Source organism: Andrena cerasifolii, chromosome 16 (assembly GCF_050908995.1).
Source record: "Andrena cerasifolii isolate SP2316 chromosome 16, iyAndCera1_principal, whole genome shotgun sequence".
NCBI lineage: Eukaryota > Metazoa > Arthropoda > Insecta > Hymenoptera > Andrenidae > Andrena > Andrena cerasifolii.
This window is the reverse complement of record NC_135133.1, coordinates 5,264,467-5,279,890: the sequence shown is the minus strand read 5'-3', so window position 1 is coordinate 5,279,890 and position 15,424 is coordinate 5,264,467. Positions and strand designations below refer to the sequence as shown.

Genomic DNA, 15,424 nt, shown 5'->3' with positions numbered 1-15,424 from the left:
AAGAGATTTCATAGTTTTTGTGTTCGAACGATTACTTGTAAATAATTTTATAACATTCGTAAAGCCAATGTATTATGTAAAGATTAATTAAAAAAGAAGGACATATATCAGTATTAAATATATATTTATTAAATGTCGACTAAATATATTTCTAATGTATAATGTACATAATGAGTATATATTATATTTTATACTTTAATTTCAATCTATAATGTAATTCTTTTTTGATATCAGTCATTTGTCGAATGAAACAGCATTCTACAAAGTGTCCTTTTAGCAAAATTAAAATAACAATCACACAATTAGCTGCAAAATACATTGTATAATTAATTCAATATTTCTCTAAATTCATTTAAATTGTTGTGGCGGCGGGCCAAAGATACTCCCGCTCTGTTTGCTCGCTGTTCTAGACGGCGCAAATCCAAGCATTTTTTGAATATTCTGTAACAGACAATCATTAGTAAATTTGAAGCTATTGGCGTGCAGCAGATTTACTTTACAAAAGAAAGATTCATTTACCTGTCTGATGCTCATAGTGCACAATATGTACAGAAAGATAAATGAACATTCCGTGTAATCGTCGCCGGGAAGATTCCTGTGCGATAAACCTTGTATCCAACTAATCGGGACAAAAGGCAACCTGGCAACGACTCTGCCATCAAAAATGCTATTGAACATGCTCAAAAGAGCAGTGAACGCAAATCCAATTGCGAACATCGATTTCATCTTAACAAGAGACAGATCTCTATTATTATTTTTTAATCTCTCTTCCTCCCGTTCAATCTTTTTCTTCTGCTGTTTATCTAGCGAATCGCCATGCGCTTCCTTTCTCTTCTCCACTGAAATCAGTTTCATTCGACAATGCAAGAAAATTTATTTCGCGTTTTAAGTAATTCAAGTTTCTCAATTTCTATATAGATTACTTTTACATTAACATCATCGTCATTCAGAAACTTACATTTCTTACTCTGTTTTTCTACTTCGGCTTTCAATTTTTGATACTTTTCCGTTCTGTAAACCATTAGCCAAGTTAAACCTGCAAGTAATATAAAAATTATAAGGAACAGCAATAACATGAAAGCAAGGAATATAACCTCGGAATCGAGGAAACATTCTGTACCTTCTCCGAGTAAAGCTGTACAGACACTAATAAACACGATTAAAATGGTATCTGCCCACATATTTATAGAAAAGATGTATTAAATATTGCTTAGATTATTTAGACACGTAGTCCGTGTATTGCTTCGTGGGTTTTCTCGTTTGATATGAAATTTGAACAACTGTGAATGGGTATGGAATTAATTTCCTTTATCATTCATAAGTGCCTTCGAATTTTCGTTCGAAGTAACAGTAAAATACTACTTATTCCCATTTATAGAATTCAAGAAAGTAACAAGGGGCAGGTTGGATAAATGAACAACTCAAGGTTTCATGCTTTCATTATAAAGTCTTTATTTCACAATAAATATCCCTTGTGTTATCTCTCTCCTAAAACTATGTCGATAAACAATCTTACTTTTAACGTATAACTGTAAAAAGGTACAATATATACATATGACATAATAGATGTTATAAACAAGCATTTATGTAAAAACAGTTCTCGATATAATACGCAACCTTTATTTTAGAGTTCCCAATATCGAGGACAGTCTCCAATGTTAATTTAAAATACTGATTCCCGCCCTTGAGGATTACATGTGTAAATAAATTTTGCAACTTTTACCGACCGTACAGCATACTCGATATGCATCGCATAATAGTTTTCACCACGTAAAATGGTAAAAAGAAGCATCTACATACTGGGCACGCGTTCGCAGGTTTATGCGGATAAAAAGAAAAGGATATTCATAACATCGTGCTACTATTAAGATTCAATGTAATAGATATAGTTCGTTATAAATATCGTTCTCAGATTACGCGTCTAATATCATTATCAGTCACTGAAAATGTGTAATTTCTTCGCCAGTGGCTCGGTGCTTTCACTTCCCAAGCACTTTCTTATCTCGAGGCCCAGAGCGGCGCCCAGCGGCGGTGGAACGGCGTTGCCAATCTGACGATGTTTGTCCAGCACATTTCCGTAGAAGCGGAACGAATCCGAAAAGCCCTGCGATCTAGCGCATTCCCTTACGCTTACAACTCTGGTTTGTTCCGGATGCAAAACACGGCCCTGTGCGCAGAGAATAAAATTAAGTCTTTCCGTATAAATACGAGAAGAGGTTTAATAACGAAAAGAATAACATTTACCTGTTTACCCATAGGTTCTGGGTTGGTAATAGTAGTACCGAAGAATCCATCCCATTCCAATCTACCGTACAAACCAGCCCAGTGATTATGGCGGTTACCAGTGTGAGGTAAGCACCACGGAATTAGCGTGTTGTATTGTCTAGCTATTGGTTCGCACGGTCTACCCGTGCAGCAGCTACACACACTACGGAAGGCTCCGGTGGAGCTCTTGCCAACCTTCTTATCGTGATGAGTATATTCTCTGCGAGAAAAATGATGAGTGCATGCAGTTTACATATTGGCTTCTTTCAGCGTGCCGAAAATTTCCAGCGTTTTATACTTACAATTTTTTGGAGTACGTTCCATCGCTCAAACGTACCGCGATATTTGGCAAATCGCGCCAATCAGACCCGCTTGCGGTTGGAATGTGTGCTATTCGCGCTTCGACCAGTGGCGCCATGTCTTTGCAAATGTGGTCTCTTAATATTGCGTCGGATTCTTTCGATCTTACCTAGGAGCAAGGATTTCGATATTAATTAAGAGCATTTTTGGATGTTATCATCGGGTATTCGATAATTTTGCCTTTACTTTGCGTTGAAAGTAAGATATCGGCTCGTCCCCATAAGACATTTCTTCTTTGTTCCAACCGTTTCGAATATTAGGTAAGTCGGACATAGCATCGCGAACAGTGATCGTTCTATACGGCGCTGACTCCGTCCAATCACAGTTTGATGAATACTATAAGAAGAGACAGAGGTGTGTAAGATTGCACTGGATAAATTTAACGATTACCATGGAGATATAATTATACCTTACCTTTTTATTATCAACAATAACATTTAATTGACATGCCCGTTTGCTAAATACGTGGGTTGGCTCTGGGTACTTTGGAAGTATCTCTCCTGGCGCAGCAGCTAATATTATTAGCCTACAAATATATAAATGAAAAATAAGACACTCGCGTTCGATTCAAATTCAGTTAATTAAATTCGAACTATGCACACCTCCTTCTTGTTTGAGGAATACCATAATTCCCAGCCTGCAGGATACCAAACGTGCACTGGTAACCCATCCGTACGAGGCATCTTAATGTAAGTTTGAGTATCATGCTTCTTTTAAACGAAACGAAGTTTCTCACGTTTTCCATAATAAAGAACTTCGGTCTATAATAATCACAGTAAGACAAACATGATACCACTAGGGAATTCTTAAATAACGAATACTGCCGCGAATTAAAGCGATTCATGCCGCTAAAACCTTGGCAAGGCGGTCCGCCGCACAGCAACTCTACTTCGCCTTTCTGAGGTAAACGTTGTCCATTATTATCGCAAAGTTCGCCCTGTGTAAACATCGAAAATATATTTTAGATTCATGTATTATACAACCTCTCGAATTGTTTACGCTCGTTACTTTATACTCACGTTCATAACTTTTGCCAGAAGTACATTACAATCCTCACAAAACACTGTTGTATCGGGATTATTCAGTCGATAAGCACATGCAGCAGGCTCCTCTCTTTCGATCGCCCATCGATTGTCTACGATAGCAGCTTGTCGCAATCCTTCAGATAATCCTGTATCATATATTCCACATTAGGAAAAAGGGCCTAAAGCCAAAACACTTCATGATCAAATTTGGATATTTATGCTCACCACCACAGCCAGCGAAAACGTCCAAGGTTTTCAATTTTCGTGGTACAGCGCAGTACTCGATAGGTTTCTCGATTGCTTTCTTGCTGTTACTCGTCTCCGATTTTTTACTTTTGCACTTCGCTTTCCCCTTTCCTTTCCCACACTTGCCAATGTTCATAGCGAAATTCGGCGGGTCAACGAACGTCTTTTCTGAAGCATTGTAAGATTGAGAGAAGTGAAAACGATTCGGACCACCGACAGTCCACTCCTCCACGTGCTGATCTAGATTCTCCGAATACGCCAGATAGCATTTGCCCGCTACTTCCAAGAATTTCACATCGCAGACTGAAAGGTTTGAATTGATATTTACTGACCATTGATCGATGCAATTTATTAATTATTGTATATTTAAATAGAATTACCTTCGTCACTCCAATATACCATATTAAGATCGACTTGCTGCATCAATGTAAGTCCTTTGTGCGTGTTTTCCGGTCGATACATTTTGTTTACCTTAATCCATATATCAGACGAAGCGACTAATTTGTTATTCGTTGTTGCGTATATCGCGTTTATGTAACCAATATGGAACGGTTCAGGCGTATCATAGTTCGAACCTTTCACGTGGTCCGAGGACTTTCGGTAATACTCAGGATACATGTCTTCGTCTACCTTCCCTTTCTTTGTCTTGGAAGAAGTGTGATATGTAGATGTGTATTTATATTTTATAGCCCCTGGCGATAGAAATACAGCAGAGCCAACTTTAAATTCTTCGTCTTTGTATTTTACCACTTTATACGTTACTTCTTTGCTACTTTTCTCTTCTTCCTTGTCAAAGACCTAGAACAGGCGAACACTCGTTTATATCGAAAGCTCAAATGATAATCGGAGAAGCCATAATCCTTCGCCTTCCAAACCTTTGGCGTGTAATAGCTTTGCAGTGCAGTAAAGCGCACGCAAGCAGGACAAAACCGATGACTGATTTCTTTTCGCTGACATACAGGATCTGGGGAAGGATCTTCGAAACGAGCTGTTTCCGGGGTGTACCGTTTCTGATAGAAGAATGTTTTCCCATCTATATTTTGTATCTCGTCCTCGGGCAATATGTCTGCATTTCCTAAAATGTAATTAACAATGTTTAAAAACACGCAGCGTAGGACTTGCTCGTTTACAGAGAGCTTAATTACCTAATTCACCCCAATTCTCTGGACTAGATTTGTAAATGACAGTGGCTTTCGATTTGATCGACGTGAATGGTACATTGTCGCAATCGTCAAGTAAGAACAATTCTAAAGGATCGGACGTTTCGCCAAGTACAGTATCGCTACCTCTTCTGAACCAATTCGAGTGGCACAATTTCGCGCCACTCTTATCTTCCCACATATACATAACTCTAGCCACTTGCAGTGGTATGGTAGGATCGTTAGACTCGATCAACACGTAATCATCCGTTTTTATTTCTTCGTCAATTACCATAACCGATTTGTAAAATGTTCTACGGCCATCGTCGATAATCGGTTCTCCTACCCATGTGATTTCCTTCTCTACATGTTTGAATTCCTTCAAGATCATCTTTTGAGTGATCTTCGCATTTTCCACTAACGTATCGTTCATCTCGTCATCCTCCTGATCCGAATCATCAGCTTCTTGTACAGCCATATTTGGACACCTCCTTCTATTACAAGCTTGTTTACTCTTCCCAGAACCGCCGAATTTTGTCATATCCTTGCAAGCAGAACAAACCCCGCAATCCGGCTGCTGACAGGTTTCGCATACCCCGCACCTGTGTCTCTTAGGTCCCGACAACTCTTTGTCTTTACTTGTGGCTAATTGGTCAGAGAAGAATGTCTCGAACATATTATTAACTAGTTTCGTGGTTGTGGCCTTCGTCCAAGCAACTTTCTTGTTCTTCTGATCTTTAGATTGTGTTCGGCGCTGTGCAATTCTTTTATTTAACGTTACACCCGCGAGCGTTATCAACGCTCGCATACACGGACTTGTGATTAATAAAGGATCTTCCGGTCTTGCTGACGCGTCGAAGGAAATAACTTGATCACAGATAAATTGTGCGTACCGTAACAAAGATTCTTCTGTAAATCTAGACAAACCTTTCCGTGAGACTATAGTCTGAAAGCAGATGGAAATGTATGTAGGCAAAAGCAATATAAAAAGCTAGACTGTCTCGCGTAATAGAAACGTTTACCTGCAATTTATTTAACAAATCTTCATAAGTCGGATTAATTTCATCCAATAAGAATTCTATGACTATCTTGCTCATGTATATCTTTTCTTTCACAGAGTCCATAAACAGAGCATATGCTTCAGCAGGCTCCATTAATATATATTCCGCGAACGCCGTAGTAAACCCTACAAGTGCTAATTCACCGCCATCGAAGCCCGACACCCACCATTCGTTTATTGGTCCCATATCTTTCGCAGGCACACCTCCTTCCGGACATGCATTTTCTTCGTATATGGGTTTCATATAGCCGGAAAAATAAAGTACTACATTCTTCTCGACCAGGCCAGTATCGAAAGGACACAAATGTCTATTTTTGTCATATACACTGTAGAAAATGTAAAGAAAGTACATGAAATGGGATTTATTAACATCTTTAGATATTTATATTTCCTTTGTATGATAGAGAATAACATACCAAAAGTCAGTTATTTTATTTTGCGGCCTCTCATCGCCCTCGTAAACATTAGCTTCTTCTCCTGTGAACAAAGATAACTTGGGATCCGTTAAAGCAATGAGTTCTTCTACTGCCCCGTTAGGATGTCCCGGATATATTTTTAAGTCGGCGCTGGTTAGTTTCTGACAACAATATTCACATTTCTGTTGAACATTGGCAGGTCTCTGACATACTATTTTTGGTTCTTCTACCGTCGCGTTATACTCTTCCGTTTTAGTCTTTTTAAGGGTATTCTCAGATTCGTCGTCGGAATCTTGTTGTTCCTGATTTAGCTCAGCTTCATGCTTCGCATCGTGCGTTACTTCTTCGTTCTGTGCCAACATAGGAGCCTTCGGTTCCAACTCTTCGGCTCCGTTGCTTTTTCTCTTAGTAGGCTTCTTCGATTGAGCCTTCTGCCTCGACGTTGCATTTTTAGGGCTGTCTTCGTTACCTTTGCTTATATCCGACGTAGCTTCTACGTTAATATACTTCCCGCTGCGAAGTTTCTTTCTATCGCTGTTTGCTTGGTCAAATATCATAGCATCGATAGCTGGTGAGGGGGAATTGAACTTAATCACTCTATCATTTGAATTGCTCTCCGTGTCCGTTTCCAAGCTACTTTCAAACACTTTACCTGCGTTCCCGTTCTCCTCGCTAACGTGCTCGTTTAAGGGTACTCGGTGTCCTTCCGTATCCTCAATTTGTGTTTGTTTCTGTATCTCGTAGCTTTCGGTATTTGCTATGATAGCGGATATCATATTGAATGAAGCAGATTATCTTCACCGGGCTTTCGTTTGAAAACTCGCTCTTTAAGCGATACAGACTCTTTATGACGACCGTAATGGGGATATATTTCTTACGTTAAAGATAATTATATATGATCACGTTTTCTCATAGTTTCACAGACGCGTACAACACAACTCGCAAGTATAGGCATACACTGATGATGTACCGCCAAAATCTCGCGTGGCCTGTTTACATGAGAACGCCATTACTCGAGCCATTTTTCCACGCAGCGCCACCTTTGTCCACCTCTTTTTTTCATACTCGATCTAATACATTTAATTAATGCAAATGTGCGGGTTTTTAACGAGTCGGCAAATTAAAATAAATTACTAGTTAGCAGTTGATTCTTTATTTGTACAAAATTAAATGAAACAATTGAGGTATTCGGTTAATTACCGGTGCGCACTAATACATTTCCCACGTGACAAAATGGTGGACACTGATGGGTTTGAGACAAACAATAAATGTTTGTTGAACAATATAATGTGTATATGTTAATAATTGTACTTTTTTTAACTGTCTGTGATCCAATTTGATATTCGTTCGTACCATTTGCTCTTTCGTGAATTTACTATCAAACACGTAGATATCAGTTTCGCTTAGACGAAATTTACACGTTGAATTATTATTAAGAAATATGTGCATAAATATCTACAGGTACTTGTAGGTGGCATACGTTTATTGATATTTGTTTAATCTGTAATTCTAGGAGTGCGCAATCAAAAAATGCTGTGTGCTTGCATAAAGATACAATGAGATGTGTGTGACTGCTGTGTGAAACTTTCGTGATCGTTAGGTAAGTAATCTCTGATTAAATTGTGTTGAATAAAGTAAGCTGTTTCTGTCTTATGAATAATAAACTTTATTGATGTTCAATTTTGTTATATTCCAGAGTTATATGTTATTATTGAATACATACGAACTCAGGAGGAAGGCACAAGTATGACGGAAGAACAAAAGAAATTTCTGGAAGAATCTGAGAATGAATTCGCAGATCGTTATACGGAGAAGGACAGTGCGTTTATGAAAATTAAAAATATGGAGTTACGAAAACCACCAATTATGGATCCATGGCATACCAAGGAGCGCAGATCTCACTACGAGTGGTCACGTCAGAATCAAGGCCACGGAAGACGTAACAATGCGTGGGAAAGGCGTAACAATGAAAGACGCGAGAATGAAAGACGTGAGAATGAAAGGGGTGACAGATATGACCGACACGATAGGCATTACTCTCATCGCAATTATAGACCATACTAATATAGTTTAATGTTTATAGCCTAATATTTGCAATTATCTTCTTAATGAAAAAATTTATCTTCCCTCGTGTATAGACTGACATGTAAGAAAGGATTGTAAAATAAAGTATCATTTTATATTTATATCACAATGAATTGTTATTTCTCTGCAAACTTTATATCAATCATCCTACACACGCCATCTCTTTCGACGGCATGTTCTCCTGTTACAAAGCCCAATTTTGTGCATTCTGAAAATTTTTGCCAGATTTAGGCCCAGGTATCAGGAGAACATGAAGCGAAAAGAGGTATTCTGAATTTCAGCTGCGAAGGCATCCTCGATTCTCTTTCCGAAGACATTACTTAGTGCCACCTCTTTCGACATCATGTTCTCCTGTTACGAAGCCCAATTTTGTGCATTCTGAAAATTTTTGCCAGATTTTGGCCCAGGTATCAGGAGAACATGAAGCGAAAAGAGGTATTCTGAATTTCAGCTGCGAAGGCATCCTCGATTCTCTCTCCGGAGACATTACTTAGTGCCACCTCTTCTGACATCATGTTCTCCTGTTACAAAGCCCAATTTTGTGCATTCTGAAAATTTTTGCCAGATTTTGGCCCAGGTATCAGGAGAACATGAAGCGAAAAGAGGTATTCTGAATTTCAGCTGCGAAGGCATCTTCGATTCTCTCTCCGGAGACATTACTTAGTGCCACCTCTTTCGACATCATGTTCTCCTGTTACAAAGCCCAATTTTGTGCATTCTGAAAATTTTTGCCAGATTTGGCCCAGGTATCAGGAGAACATGAAGCGAAAAGAGGTATTCTGAATTTCAGCTGCGAAGGCATCCTCGATTCTCTCTCCGGAGACATTACTTAGTGCCACCTCTTTTGACATCATGTTCTCCTGTTACAAAGCCCAATTTTGTGCATTCTGAAAATTTTTGCCAGATTTTGGCCCAGGTATCAGGAGAACATGAAGCGAAAAGAGGTATTCTGAATTTCAGCTGCGAAGGCATCCTCGATTCTCTCTCCGGAGACATTACTTAGTGCCACCTCTTTTGACATCATGTTCTCCTGTTCCAAAGCCCAATTTTGTGCATTCTGAAAATTTTTGCCAGATGTTGGCCCAGGTATCAGGAGAACATGAAGCGAAAAGAGGTATTCGGAATTTCAGCTGCGAAGGCATCCTCGATTCTCTCTCCGGAGACATTACTTAGTGCCACCTCTTCTGACATCATGTTCTCCTGTTACAAAGCCCAATTTTGTGCATTCTGAAAATTTTTGCCAGATTTTGGCCCAGGTATCAGGAGAACATGAAGCGAAAAGAGGTATTCTGAATTTCAGCTGCGAAGGCATCCTCGATTCTCTCTCCGGAGACATTACTTAGTGCCACCTCTTTTGACGTCATGTTCTCCTGTTACATAGCCCAATTTTGTGCATTCTGAAAATTTTTGCCAGATTTTGGCCCAGGTATCAGGAGAACATGAAGCGAAAAGAGGTATTCTGAATTTCAGCGAAACTTCTGCTTCGAATAGTTCTGCGTCTTCGATTCGCTTTCCGGAGACATTACTTTGCGCCACCTCCTTCGAATTAACACTTTATGTAAGAGAACTTTGGAGTTTGGATAGGAATGTTCAAGACGGTTTCTACAATGATAGTACACTTTTCTAGAGTTTTTTTTCCACTTTATTTTCCTCAAAATACATTCAATACATTGCAATGGTGCGATATAGGTAGTATTTTGCTTCAAATAGTTCTGCGTCTTCGATTCGCTTTCCGGAGACATTACTTTGCGCCACCTTCTTCGAAGTCATGTTATCCTGTTACGAAGCCCAAATTTTGTGCGTTCTGATAATTTATGCCAGGTTTTGGCCAATATGTATCAGGAGAACATGAGGCGGCAAGAAGGTATCCTAAATTTCAGCGGAACTTCAGCTTCGAATAGTTCTGCGTCTTCGATTCGCTTTCCGGAGACATTACTTTGCGCCACCTCCTTCGAAGTCATGTTATCCTGTTACGAAGCCCAAATTTTGTGCGTTCTGATAATTTATGCCAGGTTTTGGCCAATATGTATCAGGAGAACATGAAGCGAAAAGAGGTATTCTGAATTTCAGCTGCGAAGGCATCCTCGACTCTCTCTCCGGAGACATTACTTAGTGCCACCTCTTTTGACATCATGTGCTCCTGTTACAAAGCCCAATTTTGTGCATTCTGAAAATTTTTGCCAGATTTTGGCCCAGGTATCAGGAGAACATGAAGCGAAAAGAGGTATTCTGAATTTCAGCGAAACTTCTGCTTCGAATAGTTCTGCGTCTTCGATTCGCTTTCCGGAGACATTACTTTGCGCCACCTTCTTCGAAGTCATGTTATCCTGTTACGAAGCCCAAATTTTGTGCGTTCTGATAATTTATGCCAGGTTTTGGCCAATATGTATCAGGAGAACATGAGGCGGCAAGAAGGTATCCTAAATTTCAGCGGAACTTCTGCTTCGAATAGTTCTGCGTCTTCGATTCGCTTTCCGGAGACATTACTTTGCGCCACCTCCTTCGAAGTCATGTTATCCTGTTACGAAGCCCAAATTTTGTGCGTTCTGATAATTTATGCCAGGTTTTGGCCAATATGTATCAGGAGAACATGAGGCGGCAAGAAGGTATCCTAAATTTCATCGAAACTTCTGCTTCGAATAGTTCTGCGTCTTCGATTCTCTCTCCGGAGACATTACTTAGTGCCACCTCTTCTGGCATCATGTTCTCCTGTTACAAAGCCCAATTTTGTGCATTCTGAAAATTTTTGCCAGATTTTGGCCCAGGTATCAGGAGAACATGAAGCGAAAAGAGGTATTCTGAATTTCAGCTGCGAAGGCATCTTCGATTCTCTCTCCGGAGACATTACTTAGTGCCACCTCTTCTGACATCATGTTCTCCTGTTACAAAGCCCAATTTTGTGCATTCTGAAAATATTTGCCAGATTTTGGCCCAGGTATCAGGAGAACATGAAGCGAAAAGAGGTATTCTGAATTTCAGCTGCGAAGGCATCTTCGATTCTCTCTCCGGAGACATTACTTAGTGCCACCTCTTCTGACATCATGTTCTCCTGTTACAAAGCCAATTTTGTGCATTCTGAAAATTTTTGCCAGATTTTGGCCCAGGTATCAGGAGAACATGAAGCGAAAAGAGGTATTCTGAATTTCAGCTGCGAAGGCATCCTCGATTCTCTCTCCGGAGACATTACTTAGTGCCACCTCTTCTGGCATCATGTTCTCCTGTTACAAAGCCCAATTTTGTGCATTCTGAAAATATTTGCCAGATTTTGGCCCAGGTATCAGGAGAACATGAAGCGAAAAGAGGTATTCTGAATTTCAGCTGCGAAGGCATCTTCGATTCTCTCTCCGGAGACATTACTTAGTGCCACCTCTTCTGACATCATGTTCTCCTGTTACAAAGCCCAATTTTGTGCATTCTGAAAATTTTTGCCAGATTTTGGCCCAGGTATCAGGAGAACATGAAGCGAAAAGAGGTATTCTGAATTTCAGCTGCGAAGGCATCTTCGATTCTCTCTCCGGAGACATTACTTAGTGCCACCTCTTCTGGCATCATGTTCTCCTGTTACAAAGCCCAATTTTGTGCATTCTGAAAATTTTTGCCAGATTTTGGCCCAGGTATCAGGAGAACATGAAGCGAAAAGAGATATTCTGAATTTCAGCGAAACTTCTGCTTCGAATAGTTCTGCGTCTTCGATTCGCTTTCCGGAGACATTACTTTGCGCCACCTTCTTCGAAGTCATGTTATCCTGTTACGAAGCCCAAATTTTGTGCGTTCTGATAATTTATGCCAGGTTTTGGCCAATATGTATCAGGAGAACATGAAGCGAAAAGAGGTATTCTGAATTTCAGCTGCGAAGGCATCCTCGACTCTCTCTCCGGAGACATTACTTAGTGCCACCTCTTTTGACATCATGTTCTCCTGTTACAAAGCCCAATTTTGTGCATTCTGAAAATTTTTGCCAGATTTTGGCCCAGGTATCAGGAGAACATGAAGCGAAAAGAGGTATTCTGAATTTCAGCGAAACTTCTGCTTCGAATAGTTCTGCGTCTTCGATTCGCTTTCCGGAGACATTACTTTGCGCCACCTTCTTCGAAGTCATGTTATCCTGTTACGAAGCCCAAATTTTGTGCGTTCTGATAATTTATGCCAGGTTTTGGCCAATATGTATCAGGAGAACATGAGGCGGCAAGAAGGTATCCTAAATTTCATCGAAACTTCTGCTTCGAATAGTTCTGCGTCTTCGATTCTCTCTCCGGAGACATTACTTAGTGCCACCTCTTCTGGCATCATGTTCTCCTGTTACAAAGCCCAATTTTGTGCATTCTGAAAATTTTTGCCAGATTTTGGCCCAGGTATCAGGAGAACATGAAGCGAAAAGAGGTATTCTGAATTTCAGCTGCGAAGGCATCTTCGATTCTCTCTCCGGAGACATTACTTAGTGCCACCTCTTTCGACGGCATGTTCTCCTGTTACAAAGCCCAATTTTGTGCATTCTGAAAATTTTTGCCAGATTTTGGCCCAGGTATCAGGAGAACATGAAGCGAAAAGAGGTATTCTGAATTTCAGCTGCGAAGGCATCTTCGATTCTCTCTCCGGAGACATTACTTAGTGCCACCTCTTCTGACATCATGTTCTCCTGTTACAAAGCCCAATTTTGTGCATTCTGAAAATTTTTGCCAGATTTTGGCCCAGGTATCAGGAGAACATGAAGCGAAAAGAGGTATTCTGAATTTCAGCTGCGAAGGCATCTTCGATTCTCTCTCCGGAGACATTACTTAGTGCCACCTCTTCTGACATCATGTTCTCCTGTTACAAAGCCCAATTTTGTGCATTCTGAAAATTTTTGCCAGATTTTGGCCCAGGTATCAGGAGAACATGAAGCGAAAAGAGGTATTCTGAATTTCAGCTGCGAAGGCATCTTCGATTCTCTCTCCGGAGACATTACTTAGTGCCACCTCTTCTGACATCATGTTCTCCTGTTACAAAGCCCAATTTTGTGCATTCTGAAAATTTTTGCCAGATTTTGGCCCAGGTATCAGGAGAACATGAAGCGAAAAGAGGTATTCTGAATTTCAGCTGCGAAGGCATCTTCGATTCTCTCTCCGGAGACATTACTTAGTGCCACCTCTTCTGACATCATGTTCTCCTGTTACAAAGCCCAATTTTGTGCATTCTGAAAATTTTTGCCAGATTTTGGCCCAGGTATCAGGAGAACATGAAGCGAAAAGAGGTATTCTGAATTTCAGCTGCGAAGGCATCCTCGATTCTCTCTCCGGAGACATTACTTAGTGCCACCTCTTCTGGCATCATGTTCTCCTGTTACAAAGCCCAATTTTGTGCATTCTGAAAATTTTTGCCAGATTTTGGCCCAGGTATCAGGAGAACATGAAGCGAAAAGAGGTATTCTGAATTTCAGCTGCGAAGGCATCTTCGATTCTCTCTCCGGAGACATTACTTAGTGCCACCTCTTCTGGCATCATGTTCTCCTGTTACAAAGCCCAATTTTGTGCATTCTGAAAATTTTTGCCAGATTTTGGCCCAGGTATCAGGAGAACATGAAGCGAAAAGAGGTATTCTGAATTTCAGCTGCGAAGGCATCTTCGATTCTCTCTCCGGAGACATGACTTAGTGCCACCTCTTCTGACATCATGTTCTCCTGTTACAAAGCCCAATTTTGTGCATTCTGAAAATTTTTGCCAGATTTTGGCCCAGGTATCAGGAGAACATGAAGCGAAAAGAGGTATTCTGAATTTCAGCTGCGAAGGCATCTTCGATTCTCTCTCCGGAGACATTACTTAGTGCCACCTCTTCTGACATCATGTTCTCCTGTTACAAAGCCCAATTTTGTGCATTCTGAAAATTTTTGCCAGATTTTGGCCCAGGTATCAGGAGAACATGAAGCGAAAAGAGGTATTCTGAATTTCAGCTGCGAAGGCATCTTCGATTCTCTCTCCGGAGACATTACTTAGTGCCACCTCTTCTGACATCATGTTCTCCTGTTACAAAGCCCAATTTTGTGCATTCCGAAAATTTTTGCCAGATTTTGGCCCAGGTATCAGGAGAACATGAAGCGAAAAGAGGTATTCTGAATTTCAGCTGCGAAGGCATCTTCGATTCTCTCTCCGGAGACATTACTTAGTGCCACCTCTTCTGACATCATGTTCTCCTGTTACAAAGCCCAATTTTGTGCATTCTGAAAATTTTTGCCAGATTTTGGCCCAGGTATCAGGAGAACATGAAGCGAAAAGAGGTATTCTGAATTTCAGCTGCGAAGGCATCCTCGATTCTCTCTCCGGAGACATTACTTAGTGCCACCTCTTCTGGCATCATGTTCTCCTGTTACAAAGCCCAATTTTGTGCATTCTGAAAATTTTTGCCAGATTTTGGCCCAGGTATCAGGAGAACATGAAGCGAAAAGAGGTATTCTGAATTTCAGCTGCGAAGGCATCTTCGATTCTCTCTCCGGAGACATTACTTAGTGCCACCTCTTCTGGCATCATGTTCTCCTGTTACAAAGCCCAATTTTGTGCATTCTGAAAATTTTTGCCAGATTTTGGCCCAGGTATCAGGAGAACATGAAGCGAAAAGAGGTATTCTGAATTTCAGCTGCGAAGGCATCTTCGATTCTCTCTCCGGAGACATTACTTAGTGCCACCTCTTCTGACATCATGTTCTCCTGTTACAAAGCCCAATTTTGTGCATTCTGAAAATTTTTGCCAGATTTTGGCCCAGGTATCAGGAGAACATGAAGCGAAAAGAGGTATTCTGAATTTCAGCTGCGAAGGCATCTTCGATTCTCTCTCCGGAGACATTACTTAGTGCCACCTC

At 40.5% G+C, this 15,424-nt stretch overlaps 3 protein-coding genes across 5 annotated transcripts; 1 reads left to right on the top strand and 2 right to left on the bottom strand.

Annotated features, from left to right (window-relative positions):
- Window positions 1–107: 107 nt before the first annotated feature.
- On the bottom strand, window positions 108–1,293 carry LOC143377600 (calcium load-activated calcium channel). The gene is made up of 4 exons (XM_076829075.1): window positions 1,121–1,293; window positions 959–1,036; window positions 520–839; window positions 108–441 (listed from the first exon to the last, which is right to left on the bottom strand). The coding sequence occupies exons 1-4, from the start codon at window positions 1,179–1,181 to the stop codon at window positions 349–351; spliced, it is 552 nt and encodes a 183-aa protein (XP_076685190.1). The 5' UTR covers window positions 1,182–1,293; the 3' UTR covers window positions 108–348.
- A 134-nt stretch (window positions 1,294–1,427) lies between these two features.
- LOC143377588 (DNA (cytosine-5)-methyltransferase 1) lies at window positions 1,428–7,508 on the bottom strand. 2 transcript variants are annotated; one of them, XM_076829040.1, is made up of 14 exons: window positions 7,164–7,508; window positions 6,512–7,079; window positions 6,058–6,421; window positions 5,042–5,981; window positions 4,772–4,971; window positions 4,277–4,694; window positions 3,876–4,199; window positions 3,645–3,796; window positions 3,228–3,562; window positions 3,040–3,151; window positions 2,812–2,961; window positions 2,568–2,734; window positions 2,245–2,485; window positions 1,428–2,167 (listed from the first exon to the last, which is right to left on the bottom strand). In XM_076829040.1, the coding sequence occupies exons 1-14, from the start codon at window positions 7,285–7,287 to the stop codon at window positions 1,934–1,936; spliced, it is 4,329 nt and encodes a 1,442-aa protein (XP_076685155.1). In that variant the 5' UTR covers window positions 7,288–7,508; the 3' UTR covers window positions 1,428–1,933. The 2 variants fall into 2 exon arrangements, with proteins under 2 accessions (XP_076685155.1, XP_076685154.1); XM_076829039.1 differs by having other exon boundaries at window positions 6,512–7,508.
- Window positions 7,509–7,761: 253 nt separating this feature from the next.
- On the top strand, window positions 7,762–8,697 carry LOC143377603 (uncharacterized). 2 transcript variants are annotated; one of them, XR_013087363.1, is made up of 3 exons: window positions 7,762–7,897; window positions 8,025–8,111; window positions 8,208–8,267. XR_013087363.1 is itself a non-coding variant. In XM_076829079.1 (2 exons), exon 2 carries the CDS (start codon window positions 8,258–8,260, stop codon window positions 8,573–8,575), a length of 318 nt encoding a protein of 105 aa, XP_076685194.1. In that variant the 5' UTR covers window positions 8,025–8,111; window positions 8,208–8,257; the 3' UTR covers window positions 8,576–8,697. The 2 variants fall into 2 exon arrangements, 1 of the variants encoding a protein (XP_076685194.1); XM_076829079.1 differs by lacking the exon at window positions 7,762–7,897 and having other exon boundaries at window positions 8,208–8,697.
- The last annotated feature ends 6,727 nt before the right edge of the window (window positions 8,698–15,424 follow it).